Genomic DNA, 24,782 nt, shown 5'->3' on the forward strand with positions numbered 1-24,782 from the left:
CTGCAAAGGTTGCCGGCTGTGGGACCCAAACAAAAGAATAAAAGATCTAACATCTCTGCCATACACAGACACGTGCGCCCAACACTCACTCACGCCATTGCCTACTGTCACACTCCATATGTCTTTCCATCTTCAAAGTTTCACCCTTTCCTTTCCACTTTCAAAACTCTCTCTCTCTCTCTCCCATTCTAGTAACTGCGCAGTCATTTTCTCTCTCTGCGGAAAACCCAAAGAGGAAAACACCTCCATTGGTTTTGCCTGTGACTGAGAGTGATTACCCACAACAACATTCCAAATGTGCCGTCCGTGGTCGGCTTCTACCGTTATTCTTTGTCCCTTTCTATATCTCCCTTTTTCTTTTCTTTGGAGCTGCACTCATAGAAGCTGAAGAACACCTGTTATGGGCTGTGTTCAGGCCAAGCAATTGGATTCGGAAGGTCCAGACTACCGGGGCCTAGAGAGGTTGAAGTTGGATAATGGGTATGTCGCAAGCTCTGACTTTGTTGCTCACAGGAGATCCACTGGTCAAAGACATGACCCCAATAAGGACCACCATCACAGGCTGCATCAGCATCAGAGAGAACAGCCCATAAAGAATAAAGTTGAGTCCGGTGTTGCCAAGGATGGTTCTGGGCATCATAAGGGCAAGGTGGTTGGAAGGGAGGGGAGGCGATTCACGCGTCTTGATGATAAGAAAGTGACAAACAAGTGTTGCTTTGAGGATGAGATGGTAGATGGGTGGCCAAGGTGGTTGGTTGATAATGTCCCTGCACAAGTGTTGGCTGGCTTGGTTCCCAGGAGTGCTGAATCCTACAAAATGATTGATAAGGTTTTTTATTTCTTGGTTCTGTATGAATTTTGTTTATGATATGGTATGAAGGGTTGTGGGGAACTTTAAGTACAAATGTGTTTTTACAGAGTTTTTCTTGCAAAATTATTTGGTTATTCTGTGCACAGTGAATATGGTTAGCTGTAGGCTAGAGCTCATCAACAAGCCACATTGTGTTTGAAAAATGATTTCAGACATTTTTTAAGGTGTGGAGTCAGTGTTCTGCAATTTATAATTTTCTCTGCTTGAATCTCCTTGAGTTCCAGGTATCTCTACTTGCTCTGGGAATGGGCGATTTGAATTTGGCAATTTATGGAAGCAGACAGTTCAATTGTTTGTGCAATGCACGATTGATTTGAAAGCACTATTAATCTTAATCTCATATGTACTTAGTTTAATCGAGGTTTGATCAGTTATATCATGAAAACTTCAAGCAATTGAGTCGTGATATTGATTTCTATCTAGATTATAGAAATGTTAATCCGGAGCTGTATTCAACTACTTCTTAAGTTTTATTGTTTCCAAACTATTGACAATCCACTGTGCAAGTTTTGTTCAAATGCAGTTCACTTATAACAATCAAAACTGAAGTGTTGTCGTAACTGATAATGGCAGGATGGAGCAGACAAATTGACTTGTGTTATTTACGTTTTGCAGGTTGGACAAGGAACCTACAGCAATGTTTATAAAGCTCTGGATAGAGACACAGGAGAAATTGTGGCCCTGAAGAAGGTTCGCTTCAATACATCAGAGCCCGAAAGCATAAAGTTTATGGCAAGAGAAATTACCATATTACAGAGACTGGATCATCCCAATGTAGTCAAACTTAAAGGATTAGCCACTTCAAGAATGCAGTACAGTATATATCTAGTTTTTGAGTTCATGCAAACAGATTTGGCACGAGTCATTGCTCGTCCTGAAGAGAAACTATCAGAACCACAGGTTAAAAGATTCTCTTTGATGCTTTGGTCATTTTAACATTTGAACCCCTTTATACTCCTTAATGATCTTAAAAAGTTAATGTAGGTCAAGTGCTATATGCATCAATTACTATCAGGTCTGCAGCATTGCCATGATAGGGGAATTCTTCACCGAGATATAAAGGGGTCAAACCTTTTGATTGATAAAAATGGGATGCTTCAGATTGCAGATTTTGGACTTGCCAATTTTTATGGTCCAGATTATCATCAGCCTCTCACTAGCCGGGTTGTGACACTATGGTACAGAGCTCCTGAATTGTTGTTAGGTGACACAAACTATGGAGTTGGTGTTGATCTGTGGAGTGCTGGATGTCTCCTGGCAGAAATGTTCAAAGGATTCCCAATCATGCCTGGCAGAAATGAGGTGATGAAGATAGTGGCTTCGTTTTATGTTCAAGTATCTTTGGCTATTTCTGAAATTCCTTTCTTTTTATACTGTCTTCTATTTCTGTTGTTCTGTATAAGTTTGTGTTATGTTGCCTTCATTTCTTACTGACTTCAATTTTTCTAGATCTGATAAGAATGAACTTTCCCTGCTTCCAGGTTGAGCAAATTCATAAAATTTTCAGGCTATGTGGCACACCATCAGAGGAGTATTGGAGAAAATTGAAACTTTCTACTACTTTTAGACCTCCAAAGTCTTATAGACCCAGCCTTATAGAAACTTTCGGTGATCTCCCTCCTTCTTCTTTAGGTCTTTTATGCACCCTGCTTGCTCTGGATCCTGCATTCCGTGGAAGTGCATCCAAAGCTCTTAAAAATCAGGTTAGAAAAGTGTAAAGATTGAATCTTGAAAATCATATTCCTAAGTTATTCTGTCTCCAAACCATTAAACTACGCAATGCACAATACATTTTCTATGAAGATCGAACCTTTTCTCCAGTTGCAATTTGTTGGCTATGACTTTTCAATTTCGCACACCAATTTGCAATTCCAGTTTTCAATACATAGAATATATACTTTATACGAGTAGTTGGGAGTGTGAATGGCTTAGTAACTATGTGCACTTTTTATTTGACGAATCATCTTCAATGAAAATTACATTTTATGGATTTAATGTTCTCGTGATGATTCAGCAGTGGCCCATTGTCTTGTAGAACTTGTAGATGTAGAAAAAATGTGAAATAATATTAAATTCAATATGCAATTCCCAGTGAGCAGCTAGGAAATAATTAAATACCTAAATTACTTCAAATTTCCAACGTACGAGTGTCTTCTGTGTGCAGTTTTTCTTTACAAGCCCATTGGCGTGTGACCTCTCTGGTCTGCCTGTTCTCTTCAAAGAGGATGATGAGCATGTTCAAGCCAACGAACAGATCAAGTAAGTCTTTTTTGGTCATACAGGTTTTTGACAATCGTTTCAGTCATTTTATTACACATACATATCCTTCTTCTGTTACATAAGTCACATGTATATGTGACAGTGATTAATGGCATACCTCTTATTTCCATAGTGAGAGTGAACCATATCGGTTATTTTGTTTTCATAATTTAGCAAATTGTTTCATTTAAGCAGTATAAAATGAATCTAGTTACCAGAAAGACCATCTTGTGACGAGCTATTGGATGCCATTATTTATATCCTGTATTGCCATCATTAATGTAATTCTATTTTGAATTTGCTAGAAGTTGAGTGTAAGACAATGCCAAATGCTAGTAAATTATATAAAATCTGTTTTGATTTTTGATGAGAGAAGAGAGATTCTGGGCAACAATGCTGATGAGAGCAACTTCGTATACGAACCCCTTGTCCCAAAATGGATAACTAGATTCACTGTTCATACATAGGTTGCTACATATTGGTATTTGTGATTGGGTTTGATAATCTGACATATGTTTATGCTGAGGAATTTTTGTTCAACATGTGGCATTGAACTATATTTGAACTATATTAATCCAGGTACATTTGTTCAAATGTGGTGATTATAAAAAAATTATTGTCTTAAAGATTTAAATTATTAATTTCAGTACTGGCACAGAGATCTTAATGTTTTATTAATACTTACAGGTACATGAACTCTAAAATCAGACGTTCTCGTACATATCTGGAGCGTCGTAAGAATTCAGCATCTAAGAGGCCAACAGAGCATACTGTATCTTCTAAAGAGGTATTAATGAAAATTTGAGATTCCCCACTCTCATGCTTGATGGAGTTAGATTCAAATTTTTCTTTTGCCCAATTCCCCGTTAAGTTTTCTTCTGTTTAAGTGTTTGCACCAATAATTTAAAACTACAGATGTTATGTCTTCATTTTTATAGCTTGATCTTTAGCCATACTTTTCTTGTTATCATTTTGGTTATGCAGTGCTACTATTGCAACTCATTTGATGTATGTTTAATTGATGTATTGGTTTCACATGTTCTTTCAGGAATTGATAAGGAATGCTAAACCTGAAACTTATGCTCCAACTGTAGACATGGGTAGCACAAGTAGTACCTCATCTAGTGTAAACCCAGGAGGGGCTAAGGACCAATCACCTTTTTTTCTATCTCCATTTGGGGAATTAGATCGAAAGCTATCTCCAAAAACCCACCACCACCATGTTAATGTTGGTGAAGAAAACATCAAAATTCTTCCTCCATTACCCAAGTCTAAACCAAATGCTACGAAGAAAGATGACAGTAGATACAGACCAGACCAGTTTTTCAGGTCAGCTTCCACCAGAGAATTTAGATACTTGAAAAGGGAAGAACGTTTACTCTTGGATTTTGATCATTAGGCTATCGGAGAATATGTAAACCCAAAATGGTTATTTTTATTTTAGTATTTGGTGCATTCTGAAAAACTTAACACATTCTTTTCCCTATTGCTGTGGCCTGATTTCTCATCCCGTTCTCCTGATATTTTGATTCTTCCGTTCAATAAGCATCAGCACAAGTTGCATGCTTGTCCAAATCTCTTTGATTAGATTGTAAATGAACTTTACTACTGTACTATACATTTCATAGGCACAACTTTATGCACATGGTTCAATTCCCCTTCAGCGTCGAATAATTGATACCATAGGATACTGTATATTTATTTATCTTCTTTCATCTCAAATTTACTCTAAAATTTGATGGCACGTCAATTTTTTGTACGACTATACTGTTAGCCCGTTTATTTTGGAAAATGCTTTTCATAGGAGAGTGTAAAGGAAAAACATATGAAAGTGAAAATGGGCATTACGAAAATTATTTGATATTTAAATTAAAAAAATATTACGAAAAGGTTAAATAATTATGCTACACCACAAGATGCTTGCAAGCATGAACTATTATGACTGCAACTGATGTGTACGTAGCATTATTGTCGTAGTAAATAAACAACCATCTACAACAAAAAATTAAAAATCTAAATAAATTCTTATTTTTATTATTGAGAGAAGAAACATGCACTGAATTGTTCTATCTTTTGGTCCTGCTGTTTTATACAACTTGTAAAGGAAGAAACTTTCACACAAGTACTCACAAAATGTCTACTCGGAAAAAGGAAGAAAGAATGAATTTAGAGCTAGAGACATACAATTGGGTTTGGAACTTTCAATTGATTGTTTGACACTGCTGTATCAATAATTAAAGCAAGCATTTGCTTATTCATATCATTATCAAGCCTAGGAAATTTTACTTGTCTACATCATACATAACGATCTGTGAGTTGGGGTGTCACATATCATGATACCCTTGGTCTAGATCTCTACCATCCTTCCTACTTGTTTGTTTCAATCCTTCGTCGTTTTCTGTTTCATAATCAATTGAAACAGTCCAGTCATTGAATTTGGATTTCAGGATTTTAAAGTTGGATACTGAGTTTGGAGGGTTAAAGTTGCTATTTTCGAGGTAAAGAGGTGATATATTAGAAAAAGATTACTGTGGGACTCACATAAATTTGGTGAGAAACTATGCAGCTCTTTTTTAATTACAGGGTTTCTTAGAACCATGTGTGGTGTGTTGAACATTGCAAATCCAACTACAGATATGAATATTGGAACAAGGGAGGCGTTTTTGGCTAGAATGAAAGGAAAATAATTTAGATTCTTGAGAAAATTAAATTAGGCAGGTTGAGGATAGACCTGTCTTCATCTTGAAAAAAGTCATCAACAGATATTGCAGCCACTCAGAGAACTGTGTTTAGATTGCAGATATTGAAACATGGTAAGTACCATCACAAAAGTTATGACCAGGAATTAATAAATATTTGTTTGTCTTGCAAAAGTGAAGGATAAACTAAGTTGACTCTTATACCTTGAAGCAGGGAATGTTTTAAGTTACTTTATTACCTGTATTGGATAGGCCTCAAATATGTAGTTTCTAGAATAAAAGATAGAGCACAGGTTTATTGTTAAAATTGTAAAGTAGGAACCCGTATTAAGATTTTTACTATTTCAGATCATTGGATAAGAAGTTCAAAACACAGATCAGACATTCAAAAGAGAAAAACTAAACAAAGAAAAGAGTTTATTACTAATCACAATTTTCAGAAATATTTTGAATCCTTGCTTGTTTGATACAAAGCATGCTAGTTAGCTCTCCCTCAACCCAGCCAGTGCTCTCTCATTTTTTATGCATAACATCTTACCTCACAAATACACAACTGCAATACTTCCTTCACAAAGGCCTTACCTTCAAAGTTGCTATAACTGAACACATGCTAGCACTTGGTCATAGTTCACACACCATAGCGAATGTCACTGAACTTGTTCTTGATCCACTTGAAGCTGTTTCTGACACTTGTTTTAAGCTTTCCTTCCACTGTCAACACATTATAGGCCTTGATTCTCTTCTTCCTCTTGAGTTCTGGATCATTTGATGCAGTAAAACCACTTCCCTTCTGGGTCGGCCCATTAAAATTATATGAGTTGGACCGATCTCTGAAACCAAATTCAGTGTAAGAACAGGAGTATTCAGGAAAAGACTTGCTTTTTCTCCATGAAAAAAACTTCTCTTTGATCTCTCAATGCATGAAACAGGAAATATTTGTATTACATAGGCAAAAATGGACAAGCTGGTAGAGGGTTTTTAGAGGGAAGAGCTACATCATGATCCTGTGTGGTGGCACCCCATGTGTGGGCTTTGAGAATCATGAGGGTCATTGGTAGTGTGGGAAGTGGGGCAGGCTTGTAGAAATAGGAGCTGCCACCATCTACACTAGTGATGACACAATATGAATTCTCATGGCCACCCTTTATAGTGGGGGGTCCCAAGTTTGTTGTTTTATTTAGTTTTTGATACCGAGATAAGGCACTAGGCTATGCTTTGAACAAATGCTGAATTGCCATTTGCAAGCTATTATACATTCACACATTTATTTTGTTTGGTCGCGCCAAACTTCTACTGTCCCAACCATTTATTAATGAAAATAAAATACGACTCATCTCTCTCTTTATGTCAAAATCAGTGGCTTAGTGCTCTGTGGTCCCTCGACTTTCATGCAGATCAAAGATTGAAAAGATTATCTTCATCCGTTTGCTTTGGTTGAGAAATTATCTAATGCGATTATCATCTGCTGTGTATGATTGACCAGTTTAGTATCATTATTTTTTGCACAAATGGGACAAAACCATCTGTGCTCCACATTTTCTGATCAAATGTTTGATGAATTTCGCAAAGCCTTTCCATTCGGAATTATCCATTCAATTTTAAACAGCCAAATAATGGTTTGAACCCAAATAATTGAGGAAGTCGCATGGTTCTGCTGTCACATACGAAGTTGCATGCTCAAACCTCTACTTTCATTAATGAAATTGGATTTAGTAATACGTTATACACATAATACAAAGAGAAATCAGAATCTGTGTATGATTTGATTAGAGTAGACTTTTAGTGATTACAGATGTTAGAAAACTGAAAAATAAAGACTCTGATACACGGTAGACCCACATGTATTATGGTATGGGTACAAAATCAAGTGGCCTATAAAAGCTTTGGTTCTCCGTATTCTTATAGCCTCCAAAATATATTTATAGCTTCTGAATGAATCACTCGGTCGATTTGGTCTACTCAGCAAGCATCTTCATGAATCTTCTCAAGTTCAAGAGGAAAAGATTGCCAAAATGAAAGTATAATGCCCATAAAAGAAATAAAATTAAGTCAAATATATATATATAGTCTGAATTCTTTGAGAATAGGCATCTTATCAATTTGCTGTTTTGAATCCAAAAGAAGAAAACCTGGCAAGCCTCTACCAAAACAGATGCCGAAAAGGGACCTTGCTTATTTCGGAATACCATAATGGCTAAGTCGATGGATCGTTTGAGCAACCTATGCATGAAGGTTTATGCTCCCCTCCTTTCCTTTTTTACCTTTAAGCCTATGCTAATGATTATTCTAATCTTCTGATTTTACATTAATGTAAGGGAATAAAATCCAATATTTTACATAGAATACCTATCTTACGTAAGTCTTGATTCTCATTTAATGTTAAAGGACGTGTTGTAGCCGTTGAAATAAAACATGTACTGGTATAGATCCAAGTGAAGACAATGAGGACACTCTTCCCAACGACGAATATTGTTCATGCTGAAAGCAAATTAACATGCAACTCATAATTAATCTGGTTTTGCATTGACTAAAGTTGGGTGAGTGCATCTTCTCATCAACCTAAAGTTTATTACAGCAAGCAAAGCCAGCATCATGATGCTGATGCCAGAAGCATCTCTCCCTTGGCAATTCAGCATGCAATACTAGTGATTTTTTTAACATAAATCCTTCGATATTTAATGACTCATAACAATGATTGGTCCACATTGCATTACTCTGTTACCTATTCTGATCCAATGATGATACGCCATTATTTCATTTTGTTTAGATTAAATTTAACTAGACTTTTCCCTTTTAGTTCTAGGCATGCAGATAAAGACTTCGCATGACACAAACTGTTCTTCGTATGGAGTGGAGTGAATATGTTGCAAACTGCAATCATGTTTTGCCAAGCGGCTTATCTTCTCTTTTTTTTTTCTTTTTTTCTTTACACTGTTATGATCATTTCATAAGGGTAAAACTATACATCAAATTAACTGTATATGATCATACACAATATGCTTATTGCAGAGTAATTTATACAAACATCTTGGTGTGAACTACGATCTTTCTTGAAAAACAGGCATTCTAATTGAAAGTAGAAGAGTAAAACATGATATTAGTTGTTAAAAATTGTAATCATTTTAATGTTTAAATATACGAAGAAAGATACTTTCTCAAAGAGTATAAACCTTTTTGTGAAAATAGAAAAGAAAGTGGGTTTGATTTAGATGAGAGAAAAAATTAAAAAAGTTTGAAAAAGTGAAAATAAATGAAGAATAATATTAAGGATGTCTAGTTCTTAGTCCCCCAATCTCCCTACAGTATCATTAAGTACCCTCATTCTTGTCTCTTTCGTTCTCTTCATTTCACTTTCCTTTATTCATTTCTTTTCCACCCAATTGCTACTTTCCTATTTTCATGCTACTTATCCCAACATGAATTTCCTTTAACCCAAGTCTCGTATAGTGCTTTCTTACCTAAGCTTTTTCTTCAACCTTTTCTCCATTCATTATCATTTTTTCTAAATTTGATTTGATATACCACTACACCCTGTCGTTTAATTCAACGAAATATAGCCTCACAAAAAAAAAATTCTGATATTAATATTTTTAATTGGGAAGTTCACATGATATTTCATTTGCAAACATTTCAATTTAAAATACATTGTGCAATTATTATAACAGTTAAAAAAAACTTATATATAAAATTAAATTATAGTATATAAAAAGGTAAAAATAGATAGAAGTTTAGTTTTTCTATATTGATTTAAATTTTGAGTTATTATTTTATTTTTACCGTCCAAAATTTTAGGCACTGTAATAGTAAATGTACGTAGTGTGAATCTAAAACATATTTTAAAAAATATATATGTAGTTTCTAGTATTGAACTAAAACATACAAACTATGCAAGTATAAAAACTAACTAAATAAATAATTAAATGTTTAAGGAGGGTTTATTTGCATTTTTTAAAATTTTCTATTTCACCTTTTAATTAAAAAAACCACATTAACTTGAATATACTTTCTTAATTCCTAATATTTATACAGAAAATAGTAATTTTTGGTATGTTTCTTGCATATATCTTAAAAAATAATGTTATATTTTTATAATTAAAAAGTGAAAAAGTGCAACCAAAAATTCCCTTTTCTTTCATCATGTACTGTATAAATGATAATAAAAGAATTGGGAGAATGATGTAAGAAAAGAAAAATAAAAGAGCATTTGCTTCCACTATTCTTTACTGATGCAAGGAAAGAAGCTTGGTGATCTGGACTCGTTGAAATCAGCTAATTAGAGCTAATTTGTGCGATGGATTGCTAACAATTTTTCCTCACAAAAAGACAGTAAGAAAAGAAGGGTATGTTCCCTTGGCTTATAATTTGTATATAAAAAACCGAAATTTCGTTTGGGTTAGGTATTTCTCTTTCTAATATAATAACAAGTAAAATTATTAATAACAAATAAAAGTAATCTAAATAAATTAAGTTTCCATAATTTTTTTTATATATTCAATGTCTCATGTTTGATCTTTTAATTGAAAGAAAAGCTTAAAAGAGATAAAGAAAAAGAAGTGGGTAGAGAAGTAACTGTGATGAAGGGTTTGGAAAGGGATAGTTAGCTCCATGAGTGGTCTTGTGGTTGAAGTTTGAAGTATCGTCACGGCCCTGGAATTTGGTTGGCTTAAATCCATTTCTAGACTGTGGAATGACTGTGATTCTCTTTCTACTAATTAATGCCTGTCATAATCATCTTCAACCTCCCTGCATTCATTTTCTTCAATTCTATTCTATTCTATTCCCACCTTTTATTTTTCCTTAGTTTCACTCTATTTCGCCCTTTCACCCCTTGTTACCAAAAAATAACATTCCAGACAATCCAAGTCCACAAAACTACGGACCAATTTGAACCAGGCCCGATATAGGCATTTCCATCATTTGGGCCGTATGATCTGCTATGCAAAAAATAATGAGAAAAAAATTATGGAAAGAAAATTTTGGTCACCAATCCACAACAGGTGTTCTCTTGTGGGGTATCTTAGTCACCAATTTGGTTTCAATTTTATATAGTTGTATTATACTCCTCTAGGTCAAAATTGTAAATATGACAAGCTTTTTTTTATTTTATTCATGTTGAAATCCTCTTCCTTAAATGTTTAACTTCTTCAACGAAGCCTTATGTTCAGGATTTTACTATCACGGATGGGTTCAGGTCTGCTCTAAGGAAGTTATGTAGAAGATATATTGTGCGCATGATGATTAAGATGAAGTGTATTGTATACATGCCAATGAGAAGCTCTTATTCAGATTTTAAAATTTATTTCAACTCAAGTACGTATGTATATATAACTAGGAACATTAGAGAACGGTTCCCTACCACGTTAGATCATCCAGAAACAAGGGTTACGCATTATTCATGGTCATAACATATACAACAAAGAAGATCCGGTTACATTTCTATGAATTCTTGGGCCACATTTTCCACGACGGAACTCAAGAAGGCCTTGCTGTTGGCATTCCTCACGGAGCAGTTGGCACGAATCTCCCCTTGATTTCCCGTGAGCACACTGAGCTGACCCATCTTGAGCATGGCGAACACAAACTTCTCAAAGAAGAGACTCTGGTTCACGGCAAAGCTGGTGACAATGCCTCTGGTCCTCTTATCGGTGTAGAGGTCTTGGTCGGAGGTGAAGAGGCCCTGTCGGTTCATGAGGTCAACGTAGTACTTGTTGTCGAAGGTATTGGGGGATCGAATGTCCAAGACTGTGGTGTTGTCGGTGGTGTTGGTGGGGCAAGTGAGTCTGAGGTTTTTGCCAAAGGTTTTGTCCATGACAGGGTCCTGTGTAGGGTAGAGTCTGTTGTTGAAAGAGCTGCAGTGACTTATGCCTATGGTGTGTCCACCAGAGAGGGATACCACATCGGTGGGGTCGAGGTTTTTGGTGGCGAGGGAGTTTAGGATGGTGGTGGTGTTGCTTGAGGGTGGTGGAAGGTTGTCCAATGTCACCTGTCTAGAGGCAAAGGTTAACCCATCTCTCCTTCCCAAGGGAATCTCATAGTCTGGTCCCCCTGACTGTCATTCATAATAAAGAAACAATTTTTATACATTATCAATCCACAAAACGAGAAAGAAGGCTTTTGCTTTATAAAAGAAAGTGTCAAATGGAGAAAATGTAAAAACAAAATGTTGACCATTGTTTAAGGGTATGGTTGGATTGACTCACTGAACATCCTTTTATGTATTTTGTTTTCCATGAATATGAATGGTTCCATTTTCTTCAACGTGTATTAGTATAACTAGTTGTAACCAATTTGCTGACTTTCTTCTATGTATTATGATGTACAAAAAGAAGAAGCAAGTATTGAATAAAACATGCGTACTTATTTCTTCAGTATTCAAATGACACTCCCTTAATTGTTTAAAGTAGTATATTTAAAGAATGACAATTATTTTAAAATAAAAATATGTATATTATTTTTGTTTGTGTACGTTTTAACGATAAAAGATATAATGGTATTTTAAATATCTGCTCATTTTTAAGTACCTTTTTTTTTCAAATTGGAAGGAAAGGATTATATAGTACGGGACCTTGATTTTTTTTTTCTCTTAAACCTCATGTATTAAATGAGGGATTTATTCTTTTATATGTGCGTATTCTTTCTGATGTTGTTTGTCATGTCCTTTTCTCGTATTAAACGTGTTTTTCTCGTATCAAACAAAAGTTATTTTGAAATATTTTCTTATGTGTTTTTTTTTATCTTATGTTTATTTCATTTAAATCTAATGATAAAATGATTAATTTTGGGAAGAACAAAAAGTGTTTAGTTTCATGTTTGGAAAATACGTAACCTTCATCACTCCCTCAATTTTCTTTGGTAAAGATAAAGTCACATACGAATGACCAAGACATATTTTTCTAATTTTATAATAATGATTTTAAAAGTTATGTTTAGCATATTTTTCGATAATAACTAATACACAATCTCTGAATAATATTGGAAAGAAAAAAGTTAGTTTGTGACTGCTTTTTCTTCCATTTGACAACTGTGTTATTATTAAATTAGTATAATAAAATTAAATTTAAATGAAATTATTGAATAAAAAATGATTATATAGAATTGTTAAGAAAAAGTAAGAGAATAAAAAGAGAGTGAAAACATGAAGTCTTTCCAAAATAATGGTACTTACAAGGAAAACAGCATCACGTGCAGCGAGGGCAGTGATGTCTGAACATGAGACGACTCTTCCACAGCTCTTCTCTAACAGACCACGAATCCTTTCGATGATCCTAAAAGCTTCAGCTCTCAAAGTCAAGTTTGGTGGCGCATCTTTCTCACTCGGCCCACTTGCAGATCCATCCAATAAAACTGACCCATCACATCCCTACATCAAACGCATTTCTCACCATGATTTTTGTACACCCAAATCGATGAATGTTTCATAACAGCTAAATGTGGATTAATTGTTATCAAATTCTTTCTTCCAAAAATGTTTAGTGCCCACGAGTACCAAGTGTTTGTGTTTATGTTTGTGGAGTGTGTTTTTCACCGTTATTCATTCTGTAAACTAGTGTTTGATTAATTACCTGAACAAAGCAGTCATGGAAGTGAAGGCGAAGCAAGCCAGCAGCTTGAGCAATGTCGCTCTTGAAGACCTTTTTGAGCTCAGTTCTAACTATGGATTTAAGCGTAGGGCAAGTTTTGGAATAGAAGGTATATGATAGACCTCTGACAGTAGGAGGCCTGGCTTGTGCCTCACACACTTTAATAACTGAAACAGAAAGAATGATAGAGAGGAGAAGAAAGCTGAAAATAGCATTCTTATTAGAAGAAATAGAAGCCATGATCAAAAGTAGAAAGGTAATGGGTTCAGATGTAGCAAGGGATGTATAGTATTTATAGAGAATTAGTGAGTCTGAAGAATGGACCACTGCGTGAATGTGAATAATAAATGGAGTTTTGCAGATTACGAGGATTCTCAGCAGCCGTGTGGTTGGTTCAAGGACGTCTCCAGAGGAAACAAAAGGTTAGACAATGACAAGGCAAGTGAACGAGATTATATTACAATGAATAGAGCCTATATATTGACGATCTCCTCCGTTCAATTTTCTTTCACATAATAAATTGATTTTTAAAATTTAAGTAATATATTTTACATTTATTTGACAATAAAATGGTATGAAAAAATTTATAATTTTTCAGAAAAAGTAAATTAAAAAAATATATATATCAAATAAATATAAAAAATTTATGGATATTAAAATATATTTTTTTCTAAAATTTATCTACTTTTAATATTAGTTTTTCTTAGCTGTCTAAACTTGAAAGCTCCCTCGACTGTTCCTACTGCTCAACAGGGCACGTGTACAATTCAACTTTGACGGCCATCAATATGTTTCAAATTATTCTTTTTCAGTCAGTTTTGTTCCAAATTAATTAAAATACACGAATCCAGTAATATCATCTTTACCTCCATTTATTTATTTTTTCTCCTTGAAAGTAAAAAATTAAGCTGAAAATTAACCATTTTATTCAGTTTATTTTCAATAGCTAATAATTTTGGAAAAGTAATAAAGCTTTTATATAAAAAAAAATACCTATAGGAGTTTTCAAACCTTACGCAAAGCTTAGTAGTTTTATATCTATTTCAATCTCATCAATATATAACTTGTGCTGCTTTTTATAACTTTATTGTACTATTTCTTTTATATCTATATTTTGCTCTTTTGGTATATTTTCTATGTAGTCCCATACGCCTTCTTGAAACATGTTTCAAAATTGCTTTATTTATTACTTTACTATTTTTTAATGTTTTATTTTGATAAAAATTATGTAAAATTAAACAACAATATAAATCAAGATGGTCTTTTCAGCATTGATAATTAATATTTTAATTTATTTTATTCATGTTATTGTATTAATCAAATAAATTAGTTTACCATTTAAACTGTTTTTTTTTTAAATTAACTATGTGATTTTAACGTTTTATATTTGTTTGTATCGTTAAAGCATAATTATGTCATTTGTGTTAAGCTTTATCCAAGAAATATACACAAAAGGATAAGACTGTAAGGCCCGTGGGTCAACATTATTTGAAACCTAAAATTGAAGTTAGGTAGAAAAAAATATATTTGCTCAAAGTATTACATAAATGTTTTTTATACGATGACAACTCTTAAATACCTTTATTAATAAACTAAATATTAAAGATGACAATATTTAAGTCATTATTTCTATTATAGTTTAGGTGTTTTGTTATAATTTTCATTCTTGTTTTAATATTTCTTTAATAAAATATCACAGTAACAACTTTTTAAACACTAGTGAAAAAAGGTTTTTAATGTCTGTTATTTAGAGTTTTTAATATTTGATCTCACATTGACGTTTTGTTGGGAGACGTCAGATAGTATAGGCCGGACGTCTATATAGACGTCCAAATTGTGGGACAGTTGACTTTTAATGTCCTCGACGAATCTTGGTTTCTGTAATCCATTAGACGTTTTCATGTGCACCGTTCAAAAACACATTGGAGGGAAATGGAGGAGTGCACCGTTCAAAACCGCAAGAATCACCGGCCAAAAACGCTCAAAATCGTTGGCTAAGAACACGCGCAAAACTGCACCAAAACGCAACGAAAACGCATTATAATCAGTTCAAATGGAAGATAATTCATCAAAGAGTAATGTAATCGGAGTAAAACTAATTTTAAACGATGCAAAATAGAGAAAACAAACCTCAAAAGCTTTGGACATGGAGAGAAAACGTGAGGAAGATGATGAACACTAAGTGTGCGTAACTGTTGTCTCGTGTTCGCGGTTTTGGTAATAGCAGACATTTTAGAAGTCGGGCCCCCTCCTAGCACGTCTAAATAACTTTAGAAGTCGGACCTCCTCCTAGCAGACATCTAAAGGGCTTAAAATATAATTTTAGTGGACATATTTGGCGTCCGGGTTAGGAGGGGCTGACGTCTAAATAAGATTTTAAACGTCGGTGTGGCGGGATCGAACGTCTAAATGATAACTTTTGGAATTTTGACTACCTCATTGGCGTCCAATGGTGGGCCCCGAAGTTTAAATAGGTCTTAGACGTCGGATATCCTGAACTTGGACGTATAAAGCCAATTAAAATATTAACGTCTATTTTTGGCGTCCAATTGTAGGGGCCGACGTATCTTATTTTTTAGACGTCAAGAAACCCCCAACCAACGTCTAAATGGTGATTTTAATTACAACAATGTCACCGATCATTTTTTACATCAGATATTTGATGGTCAAACGTCTAAAAGTTGACGTTAAAGAGTTTTTCTGCACTAGTGAAAAATGATTAATCTTAATTACTTAATCACATAATTTTCCTTCAATTTTCATTTTAAAAAAGGTAAACTTTTATTACAGTGATCATATAAGTTTTACACGGTAAAAAAGAAAAAGCGTATGACATTATCTTTAATTGATTAAAATTAATTACACTAGACTGGGGACATGAAAGTTTGTTACATTTACTTGATAGAAAGTCATATAACAAAAGTAAATGTTGTTGGACTTGAGGGCATGATTGAGATCATTGGATAGAAGTTTGGGTCACTGAATTTTAAATAAAGTTAACAGACATTATATGTCAATGCATGAAAATATTATATAAATGGAAATTATAATTTGAGATTTAACATAATAATCAATATTGATAATTTTAAAATTAATATAAATATTAAAATTATCTATATTATTGTATAAGAGGATTTTCGCTTTTGGCGTATACATTTTATTTTTTTTAAATTAAAATAATTATTTTACCCTTTTTTTCTAAAATTTAACCTTTTTTAACTAAAATAAATATTTACAATAAAATAATTATCTAAAATAATAAAATTACCAATAATAAAATTATAAAATTATTTAAATTTAATTTTATAATTAAATTAATAACTTTATTACTTTTTGTTATCATAAAAAAGATAAACTCATACATTCAACACAATAATAAAGCCAAGATTAAAGTAAAAGTGTGTTAAAAATAATTAGATGAGAAACTCAAACCATGACTTATATAAATAAAAATAATTTTAAATCTTAAGAGACTTCATTGAATATCTAGAAACTTAATTTTTATTCCCTTTAAATTGTAAGTAATCTGGTGTAAAATAGACGAAAAAAACTAATCAAATAATTTATCATATGATTAAATTAGTAAAAAGACTTTATTTTTCAAATTTTTATTCACTCTCTATTGTCGGAACAATTGGCACCGATATAGAGTCGCACGGTGGAATAAGATATTCGAAAAGCGTGTTACGGTCACAAATCAAGTTTCGATGGTCCGTTTTAAAAAATCAATTTTCTTAGAGAAAATTTATCAAACAGTTGAAGTGCATAAAACAGTAAAGAGTGTAGGGAATAGAAAAGTTGACACACTGAATTTTTATCCTGGTTCGAATAAAAAGATTCTACGTTCAGTCGTTAATCACTATAAATAGTGATTAACCTTTTTCACTAAAAATATAGTTGTACATATTACAAGATAATGAAATGAGCAAAGAATAGAAAACACCTTCCTTCGACAAACGAACCAGAAGAGTGCAACAAGTAACTTCCTTCGACAAACGAACCGGAAGAGCTTCCTTCGACGCACGAACCGGAAGCAACAGCTCTGTCAACTTGAAGAGAACCGCTCTGACCTTTGATACACAAAGCGCAAGCTTCTCCTGTTCACAAGACCAGGCAAGAGCACTCTACCACTTTGAGAACTTCCTCAGACAAACTGTATTCTGAAAATGACATAGATCATTTTCACTCAAAGAGAGTTTTCCTTAGGCACAAAGCTCTAATACTCTCAATTGAAAAGTTCTTTCTAAGAGCTGTGAAGACCTCTATTTATAAGCCTAGTTTCGTGCAGGGTCAAAAACTGAAAAAACATCTCCCAAGTGCCACTGGTAATCGATTACCATAAGTGATAATCGATTATTTGTGTCTGTTATGGGGTTTTCAAAATGTGATAATCGGTTATCCTGAGCAAAAATCGATTATTTTAAAGACTTGGACAGTATTAAATGAAACAATGATAATCGATTATTCTGTGTAATAATCATTTATTTGTGCGAACAACTCTCTTCTAAATTGGCTCGTGATAATCGATTATTTGCGCAATGACTCACTAAATACGAAAACTACATCATTACAATTTATCCTATAGATTTGTTTCTACAAAATGCATTTAACAAATATGCATTTAGAATCTTCAATTATTCAGCTTTATCATCATTAAAACTTCACAGTAGCTTCAAGATATCAATGCTCCTTATTGGTAACATCTATCTTGTTTTGTGTAAGTCATATTGTAAACATTAAATTTAAAAATCTCTATGTGTCTATTGAAATNGGAAGCTGAAACAGATTTTGGTTAAGTGCTTTCCTGCATGCACAAACACATGAAAAAGATGCCGGTTTTGAGAACCCAATTGCGAGAAAACTTCACCAACCGATTACCCTTTAAAAGAAAACTGTAAGAAAACGAAGTAGAGTTGCGTGTTCTAAAACACAACCCCAAAACAGAGACTTACAGAGTTCGAAAACAGGAGAAATGCTGCGAGCGAAAGGGTTTGAAAGTAGAGAGATTGCGTGGAAAAGACAGAATCTTTTTTGCAACCCAGTTGAGGAGAGGCGTCAGGAATCAATGATCCGTGAAGAATGATAAAAAGGATGAGAAAGGGAAAGAAAAAAGAAGTATAGTTAAGAGAGATTGGGGTACTTACAAAAAGGAGTCGGTAGCAGAACCAGCAACAGAGGAAAGAGTTCAGTAATGATAAACTGACACTTCTGTTGTATGTTGGTGTGAAGTGAGAAATCTTGTAGCATGTATTTATAAAAAGAGAGGGAGAGAAAAGAAGACAAGTATCCTATTAGCTAAAGTCTTGGCCGTTTACAGTGCGAATTTATTTGGTTTTTGTTTGACCACACACCTTTCTTTTTTATCTTTAACAAATCATTTATATTGGTAGATTACACCCAAATATTTATTCAAATTCCAATAGTCAAACTTTCCCATAGCTAATATCTAAGCAAAATAAATGAGAATAGACAGATAGTAATTGACTAATAGAAAAAAAATCAACAAAAAAGAGTTAATGCAAGATACTCACGACCCTTTCAATATAAAAATAAGTTATCAAAATATCGAATATCAAAGTAAGATATTATTATTATAAATAACAAGATTTATTTAAGAAAACTATTATAACGTCACATATAATTTATTATGGAAAAATTTCACGTTTGTAATTTTAATTTTTCTGTGTTAAATTACATTAAAAGATGAAGTTAAGCATGACGAGGAAAATAAAACAAAAGGATGAGGTCGAATAAGAGATTTTTAGAGCAAATAAAAGGACAAATTGGGCTCAAAGATGAACCGCGTCCTCACGAAACGCGTGATGAATTGAGGACAGAAAAAACGGCATTCTGAATCGCTTAACACGGTTCCAAAGGAATAGCTTTTTGTTTATTAAAAAATACGAATATATTGTAAACAAAAATAGGACTTATATAACTATTTGAATTTGAAATAGACGAACATTTTCTTAATAATTCAAGGCAAAATTAGAAAACACTTTTTTAATTGTGTTGAAATGGATATGGTAACAATGTAGCTGTATCTATCTTCTCAGATTTCAAATTGAAAACGAGCTTTTGCTTTTGCCTTTTCGGCCATCATCGTTGAAAACGGGTATATCAAAATCACCACACAGGCGGTTGTGTCTGGCGTTACACAAACATTATAAATTGATGATGAAATATATTGTTTTTGTATTACATAGTATTAATATATTAAGATATTTAAAACAAAATAACTAATATTACCTTAAAACATTTTTTTATGACGTAGGGGTAACTATCAACGTTTTAAGTCAATATTTCAACTTTCATTTAATTATAAATTATTTGGAGGGTAAAGTAACCCTACAAATACAAACACGGAATCAAAATGTGTGGGTCCAACATCACATGTCACGTACTCACTACCACAAATTTTGTTATCACTCACGATTCTTCCCCTTCATATGCTCTTCAAGTCAAGTGATTCTAAAACTTTTATAGCATGGTTCGTGATTCTTCCAAAAAATAATTAATAATAATTTAACTTTTTAAAAATTATATTTTAAATTTAACTTAATTTTATAAAATTTAATTGAGAAGTAATTTTTGTACTTGTTTGTATTAATCTCATTCTATTTATAATTGATCTATAATAATCAAACATTGATGATAATTTGATAATAATCCAATAACACATAACATAATAAAACCATTAAATAACAAATATCTTCTTGAGTATAAATTTAAAAATTAATAGTATCTGATAAGGATTCGAATAATAAGTAACACGATAAATTAAAAAGATAATAAATTTTATTAAAATAAGTATTTTATGATTCTGATATTATATTAAAAATAAATTTTAAATCCAACCTAAATATAATTTATAAAATGACGTGATTCTACTTTATCGTAATCGACATAAAATCTCAAACACCTTTTAAATAAACTAAATTACTTTAAAATATTTAATTACTCTAGACGGTTATTGTTAAATTAATTTACTATAAATTTCAATTAGTTAATAGGCATTAATTATGTTAAATATTTAAAATTATTACATTTTACTGATGGGAAAGATTATAATAAGAAATAGAAATTTGCAAACTTAGAACCTGGATTCAGAAGAAAGGGAAGCTTATTGTGAAATACGAGAAAGAAAGTTTAGTTGAATGTTCGTTGGTATTGTGTTTTACATTTTATTACGGCACGTGCGAGATAGATTTGATCTTGTGATGCATTTGCTCACACATTTATTAGAGATTATTGGTCTTATCTGAATGGTACTTGATGTTTCAACATTTATCTGAAAAAAAGTTAATTTGTACATTAAATGTCCATTGTCGCGCAGCTATTTCGCATGCTCTACAATATCATGCTCCAAAATATTATAACGTGGATAATGTTGTTGGAGAAGTTGGATATCCGGTTAAAATATTATCTGTTTTTGGGTTAAACAATCGGATATTTGCTTTTAGTATCACTTTAAAAATAAATTTTTATTTGATGTAAAATTTATTTATATTTAACACTTTTTTTTTAGATAAAGGATTATGATTCTTCGCTTCTTTTACAGCGAATATTTTAATTCAGGAGTTAAAATTAACTAAAATTGAACCCAAGTTCATGATTCTTAAAGCAAATTTTTGCAGACCATTTTTCAGAAATTTAGTTTTTCTTTATGCAAAGACAGTGTTCAAATAAAAGTTTCAAATGTGTTAAAACTTAAACCAGGATATAAAATAATAGTAGTTTATCTTACCTTGGTTTTCTTTATAGTTTAAGAAATTAGAAAGTGAAGACGGTGAAGTACAACACCCTACGATCTCCTTAATCAACTTTAAAATTCAAACTATAACCATAAGCACCCAAAAATCAAACTTTGACTCGTACTTCCTCGACTAAGACATTGAATATATACTACTTCATAAGCTATTAATATGAGTGAAAATTTGGTGTGACTCTTTCGATTTAAAAGACATCTTCTTAAATTTAGTGATGGATAAGTATAACCTACTAGTCAACTTATCGCATTTCTCATTTTATTTACATTTTTCAGTCGATTTCTTTTTGATATTTAATTAAATCATTTTACTTTAAAAATTCTGTTTGATGTTATCCCTTTATCTTCATCGACGTCATCCGTGGTAGTTTGGATAAAAGGGCAATAGGGAACATTAAAAAATAATAAAAATGATAAATTAAACATTTTAAAAATGGAAAGATTTAATGAAATTATGTAAAAGAAATGAAAACTAAAAGAGTACTTAGTATCTTATTACCAAAAGAAATCAGTGTCTCCTCAACCGAAAATGTGGGGATGAGGCAGTGAGTCTTGTAGCAAAAAGTAGAAGGGTCACACCATACGGAAGAAAAATACAAAGACATAATTTAATACCTAAATAAAATAAAACCATGATATGAAAAACACAGTAAAAATATTTTTTTATTTGAATATTATTTATAAATATTAAAAAATAATATTCATTAAGTGACAAAACAATTTTATTCCAGATATTAACGTAATAGTATTTTTTAAATAAATTTAAGGTTTAATAACTTATTTTGTCCTTAGTTTTGCGGAATTTTGTCAATTAAGTCATTCCTTTTAAAAGTGTGTCAAATTGATCCTCACTTAGTAAATTTTGTCTCAACGTCGTCCCTTCTGTTACATAGACACAAACAACATTAACTTTTTTCTCTTTCTACTCTGTTTTCTTATGTAACACAGCAGACATTTCTCTTTCTATTGTCAGTGTTTTCTTTTCATACTTTTGCAATACCAAAAAAAGTTGTAATTCAAGACATTCCTTTTAAATCATATAGAAAAACATTCATTCACATTTTTATTACTTTTCAACCTACCTTCATATTACGTCTTGTCATTATATGTATTATTAAAATGGCTTAATTACCTACTTAGTCCCCATGTTCAGAGGTAATTTGCTGTTTAGTACCCGATTTTAAAAATGTAGACATTAAGTCTCAAAATTGTCAAAATTGTATGAATTGAGTCCCTTCCGTTTAAATGGGCACAAACGGAGTTAACTCCAGCTGACGTGGCGGAGGAATCTTAATTTTTGCTTCTCTCTCCTCTGATTTTCCTGAAATGCCCCATCCTTTTCTCTCTTTTTTAATCTCTCTTTTTTTCTTCTTTTTTAATCTTCTCTCTCATTTTCCTGAAACGACACATTCTTATAGAATTTTAAAATGCAAAACTGATTTGATTAGTTTTATATCACATACATGTTTTGTATTATAATATAATTAAGAAAATGTATTTTTGTCCGAATTTCAATTATTTATATTTTTTAATTTTAATAATTGCAACAAACACAAAAAAAAAGAATTTCTTTTACAAAAGAACACTAACAAATAAGTTTCACGATTTTCACTTTTTTGCTGTTTCTTTTTATTTACAGAGGAACATTGTTTTCAAATAAAAAAACTAGCATGTTGAAAATTTAATAACAATATAACAGTATATTTTCAACAGCTGTATGGCAAACCTCTTCAACTTTCTGCTTTCAATCAAATAAAACTGCACCTTCTCGGACAACTCTCTCCTCTTCCGATCACACCCTCTTCCTCTTCTGATGTCACCAAAAATAACTTCTCTTTTCTATTTGAGGAACCAAATCTCACCTCATCTGAATCAAACTCCATCTGTTCCCAATCTTCAACTTCTCACTCATCTGCAATAATGGACCATTTTTTCTCTGACTTTTTCGACTGCCCAACTACTTCCACGGAACACCAATTCTCTCGTTTCAAAATTGAGTCCAAACCCCAAATAAGATCACCACACTCCGAAACCAGACCCTCAAACATCAACCTCGGATTTCACGTTTCCGAACACACCTGCCCCACCGTCGTGGCCGGGGTCGAATTGGAGGAGGGAGACGGCGCCAGAGCGGGAAGAAGGGGTTTCAAGCCTTCAACGGTGAGCCACAGAGATCTACGTTTCCTGCTGGCGTTGTGTTCCAAGAAGAGGCCAGTGAGGTGGGTTAAGTTGTTGACGAAGAAAAGAATTTGACCGGAGAAGTTGTTGGAGGATAATCCAAGTGAGTGAGACGAACAAGGGCAAGTGAGACAAGCGAAGGAACTCATCAGAGAAGTGGTTGTTTGGAGGTAGAGGTTGCGGAGGAAAGAGAGAAAAAAATAAATATTTAATAAAAATATAGGAAAGAGAGAAAAAACTGGGGCATTTCAGGAAAATCAGATGAGAGAAGAAAAACAATGAAGATTCCTCCGCCACGTCAGCTAGGGAGTTAACTCCGTTTGTGCCATTTAACGGAAGGGACTCAATTCATACAATTTTGACAATTTTGAGACTTAATGTCTACATTTTTAAAACCGGGTACTAAACAGCAAATTACCTCTGAACATGGGGACTAAGTAGGTAATTAAGCCTATTAAAATTGTTCAACTAAAATTAAAAACTTTTAAATATTATACTTGGGTTTGTTCTTTCAATATTTCACTTAGTTATTAAATAAAAATATATTATTATAAATTTTAAGAAATATGAAAAAGTATAACTAAAATCAAAATGATTTATCTTAACGAAATAATAGGTGTATGTCGGTTTAATTTGAGATAATATAACTAAATAAAAAAAACAAAATGAATTTAGCATAGTATAGTTAAAAAAAAAAATCTTTTAGCTTTGATCAATTAGTTTTAGTATATAACAAAGGAACTAAAAAGGTAGAAAAAGATAACAAATTATATTATATCGATATAGATTATGTAATATGATTACATTTTTAGTTAAGAATATATTTTTCATATTTATATTATTTATGAAAACTATATTTCGTTTTTAATTAAATTAATTATATTTGTTTTGTTTCTATATGTAAATATTATTGTTGATATACGAAGAAATTTTATATTATTTTATAAAATTAATAGAGATGAATTTGGAAGACTCAAAATGAGAGAAAAATTACAGAAAGAAAAGTGAGAGTGAAGGTGTTTGATTAAAAAAATACAAGAATTCAGAAAAAAGTTTATAATTATTTTTAAACAATTTGATAACATAAAAAATTTATAAAACTTTGTAAGCAATTTTTATATAAAAGATCCTACAAAATGAACATAAAATTGTCAAATATTTAATATGAAAAAGAATGTTTAATATCATAGCAAGTGATCCCAAATAACAAGTAAAAATAAATTTAGTTAATAACCAATTTCATTACAATAAACTTTAATATCATTAATTTCATTATGATAAATATTTGTGTAATACTATGTTAAAAGATATTTAAACTTAACTCAATATTATATAAATGAGTTATAAAATAAAATTTGCGATATCAAATAATTTTATTTTTAACCGGTATAAAATTTCCAATTGAGGAATAAGATATGAGAAGTTTT

General features: G+C 32.3%; 3 protein-coding genes, 1 long non-coding RNA gene and 1 pseudogene across 4 annotated transcripts; 2 read left to right on the forward strand and 3 right to left on the reverse strand.

The window, feature by feature from the left end:
* The first annotated feature begins 88 nt into the window (after nt 1-88).
* Nucleotides 89-4,788, forward strand: LOC148194709 (putative serine/threonine-protein kinase At1g54610). The gene is made up of 7 exons (XM_088095670.1): nt 89-829; nt 1,487-1,771; nt 1,856-2,173; nt 2,353-2,574; nt 3,036-3,130; nt 3,818-3,917; nt 4,179-4,788. The coding sequence occupies exons 1-7, from the start codon at nt 401-403 to the stop codon at nt 4,527-4,529; spliced, it is 1,800 nt and encodes a 599-aa protein (XP_087951796.1). The 5' UTR covers nt 89-400; the 3' UTR covers nt 4,530-4,788.
* A 1,441-nt stretch (nt 4,789-6,229) lies between these two features.
* LOC148194710 (uncharacterized) lies at nt 6,230-6,881 on the reverse strand. Its single transcript, XM_088097265.1, has 2 exons — nt 6,825-6,881; nt 6,230-6,739 (listed from the first exon to the last, which is right to left on the reverse strand). The coding sequence occupies exons 1-2, from the start codon at nt 6,879-6,881 to the stop codon at nt 6,458-6,460; spliced, it is 339 nt and encodes a 112-aa protein (XP_087953391.1). The 3' UTR covers nt 6,230-6,457.
* A 4,216-nt stretch (nt 6,882-11,097) lies between these two features.
* Nucleotides 11,098-13,816, reverse strand: LOC148194711 (peroxidase 12-like). The gene is made up of 3 exons (XM_088095724.1): nt 13,392-13,816; nt 12,995-13,189; nt 11,098-11,878 (listed from the first exon to the last, which is right to left on the reverse strand). The coding sequence occupies exons 1-3, from the start codon at nt 13,647-13,649 to the stop codon at nt 11,258-11,260; spliced, it is 1,074 nt and encodes a 357-aa protein (XP_087951850.1). The 5' UTR covers nt 13,650-13,816; the 3' UTR covers nt 11,098-11,257.
* A 4,364-nt stretch (nt 13,817-18,180) lies between these two features.
* On the reverse strand, nt 18,181-18,757 carry LOC148194712 (uncharacterized). Its single transcript, XR_015781348.1, has 3 exons — nt 18,554-18,757; nt 18,362-18,435; nt 18,181-18,213 (listed from the first exon to the last, which is right to left on the reverse strand). It is a non-coding gene; the product is annotated as an uncharacterized LOC148194712 (long non-coding RNA).
* A 3,665-nt stretch (nt 18,758-22,422) lies between these two features.
* On the forward strand, nt 22,423-23,405 carry LOC148194713 (uncharacterized; annotated as a pseudogene).
* The last annotated feature ends 1,377 nt before the right edge of the window (nt 23,406-24,782 follow it).

The sequence above is a fragment of the Vigna umbellata genome, chromosome 8 (assembly GCF_029865625.1).
Source record: "Vigna umbellata cultivar VRB3 chromosome 8, Vumbellata_1.0, whole genome shotgun sequence".
Taxonomy (NCBI): domain Eukaryota; kingdom Viridiplantae; phylum Streptophyta; class Magnoliopsida; order Fabales; family Fabaceae; genus Vigna; species Vigna umbellata.

Bases quoted from the DNA above. Each gene is read 5' to 3' on its own strand.
- LOC148194709 (XM_088095670.1), top strand. From the start codon at position 401: ATGGGCTGTGTTCAGGCCAAGCAATTGGATTCGGAAGGTCCAGACTAC. The intron at 2,575-3,035 runs GTTAGAAAAGTG...TTCTGTGTGCAG, and splicing joins CCAAAGCTCTTAAAAATCAG to TTTTTCTTTACAAGCCCATT. The intron at 3,131-3,817 runs GTAAGTCTTTTT...TAATACTTACAG, and splicing joins CAAGCCAACGAACAGATCAA to GTACATGAACTCTAAAATCA.
- LOC148194710 (XM_088097265.1), bottom strand. From the start codon at position 6,881: ATGACCCTCATGATTCTCAAAGCCCACACATGGGGTGCCACCACACAG. The intron at 6,740-6,824 runs GTAGCTCTTCCC...ATGCATTGAGAG, and splicing joins CCACCACACAGGATCATGAT to ATCAAAGAGAAGTTTTTTTC.
- LOC148194711 (XM_088095724.1), bottom strand. From the start codon at position 13,649: ATGGCTTCTATTTCTTCTAATAAGAATGCTATTTTCAGCTTTCTTCTC. The intron at 13,190-13,391 runs GTAATTAATCAA...CGTTTGATGTAG, and splicing joins TCCATGACTGCTTTGTTCAG to GGATGTGATGGGTCAGTTTT. The intron at 11,879-12,994 runs GTAAGTACCATT...TATGAATGACAG, and splicing joins CACGTGATGCTGTTTTCCTT to TCAGGGGGACCAGACTATGA.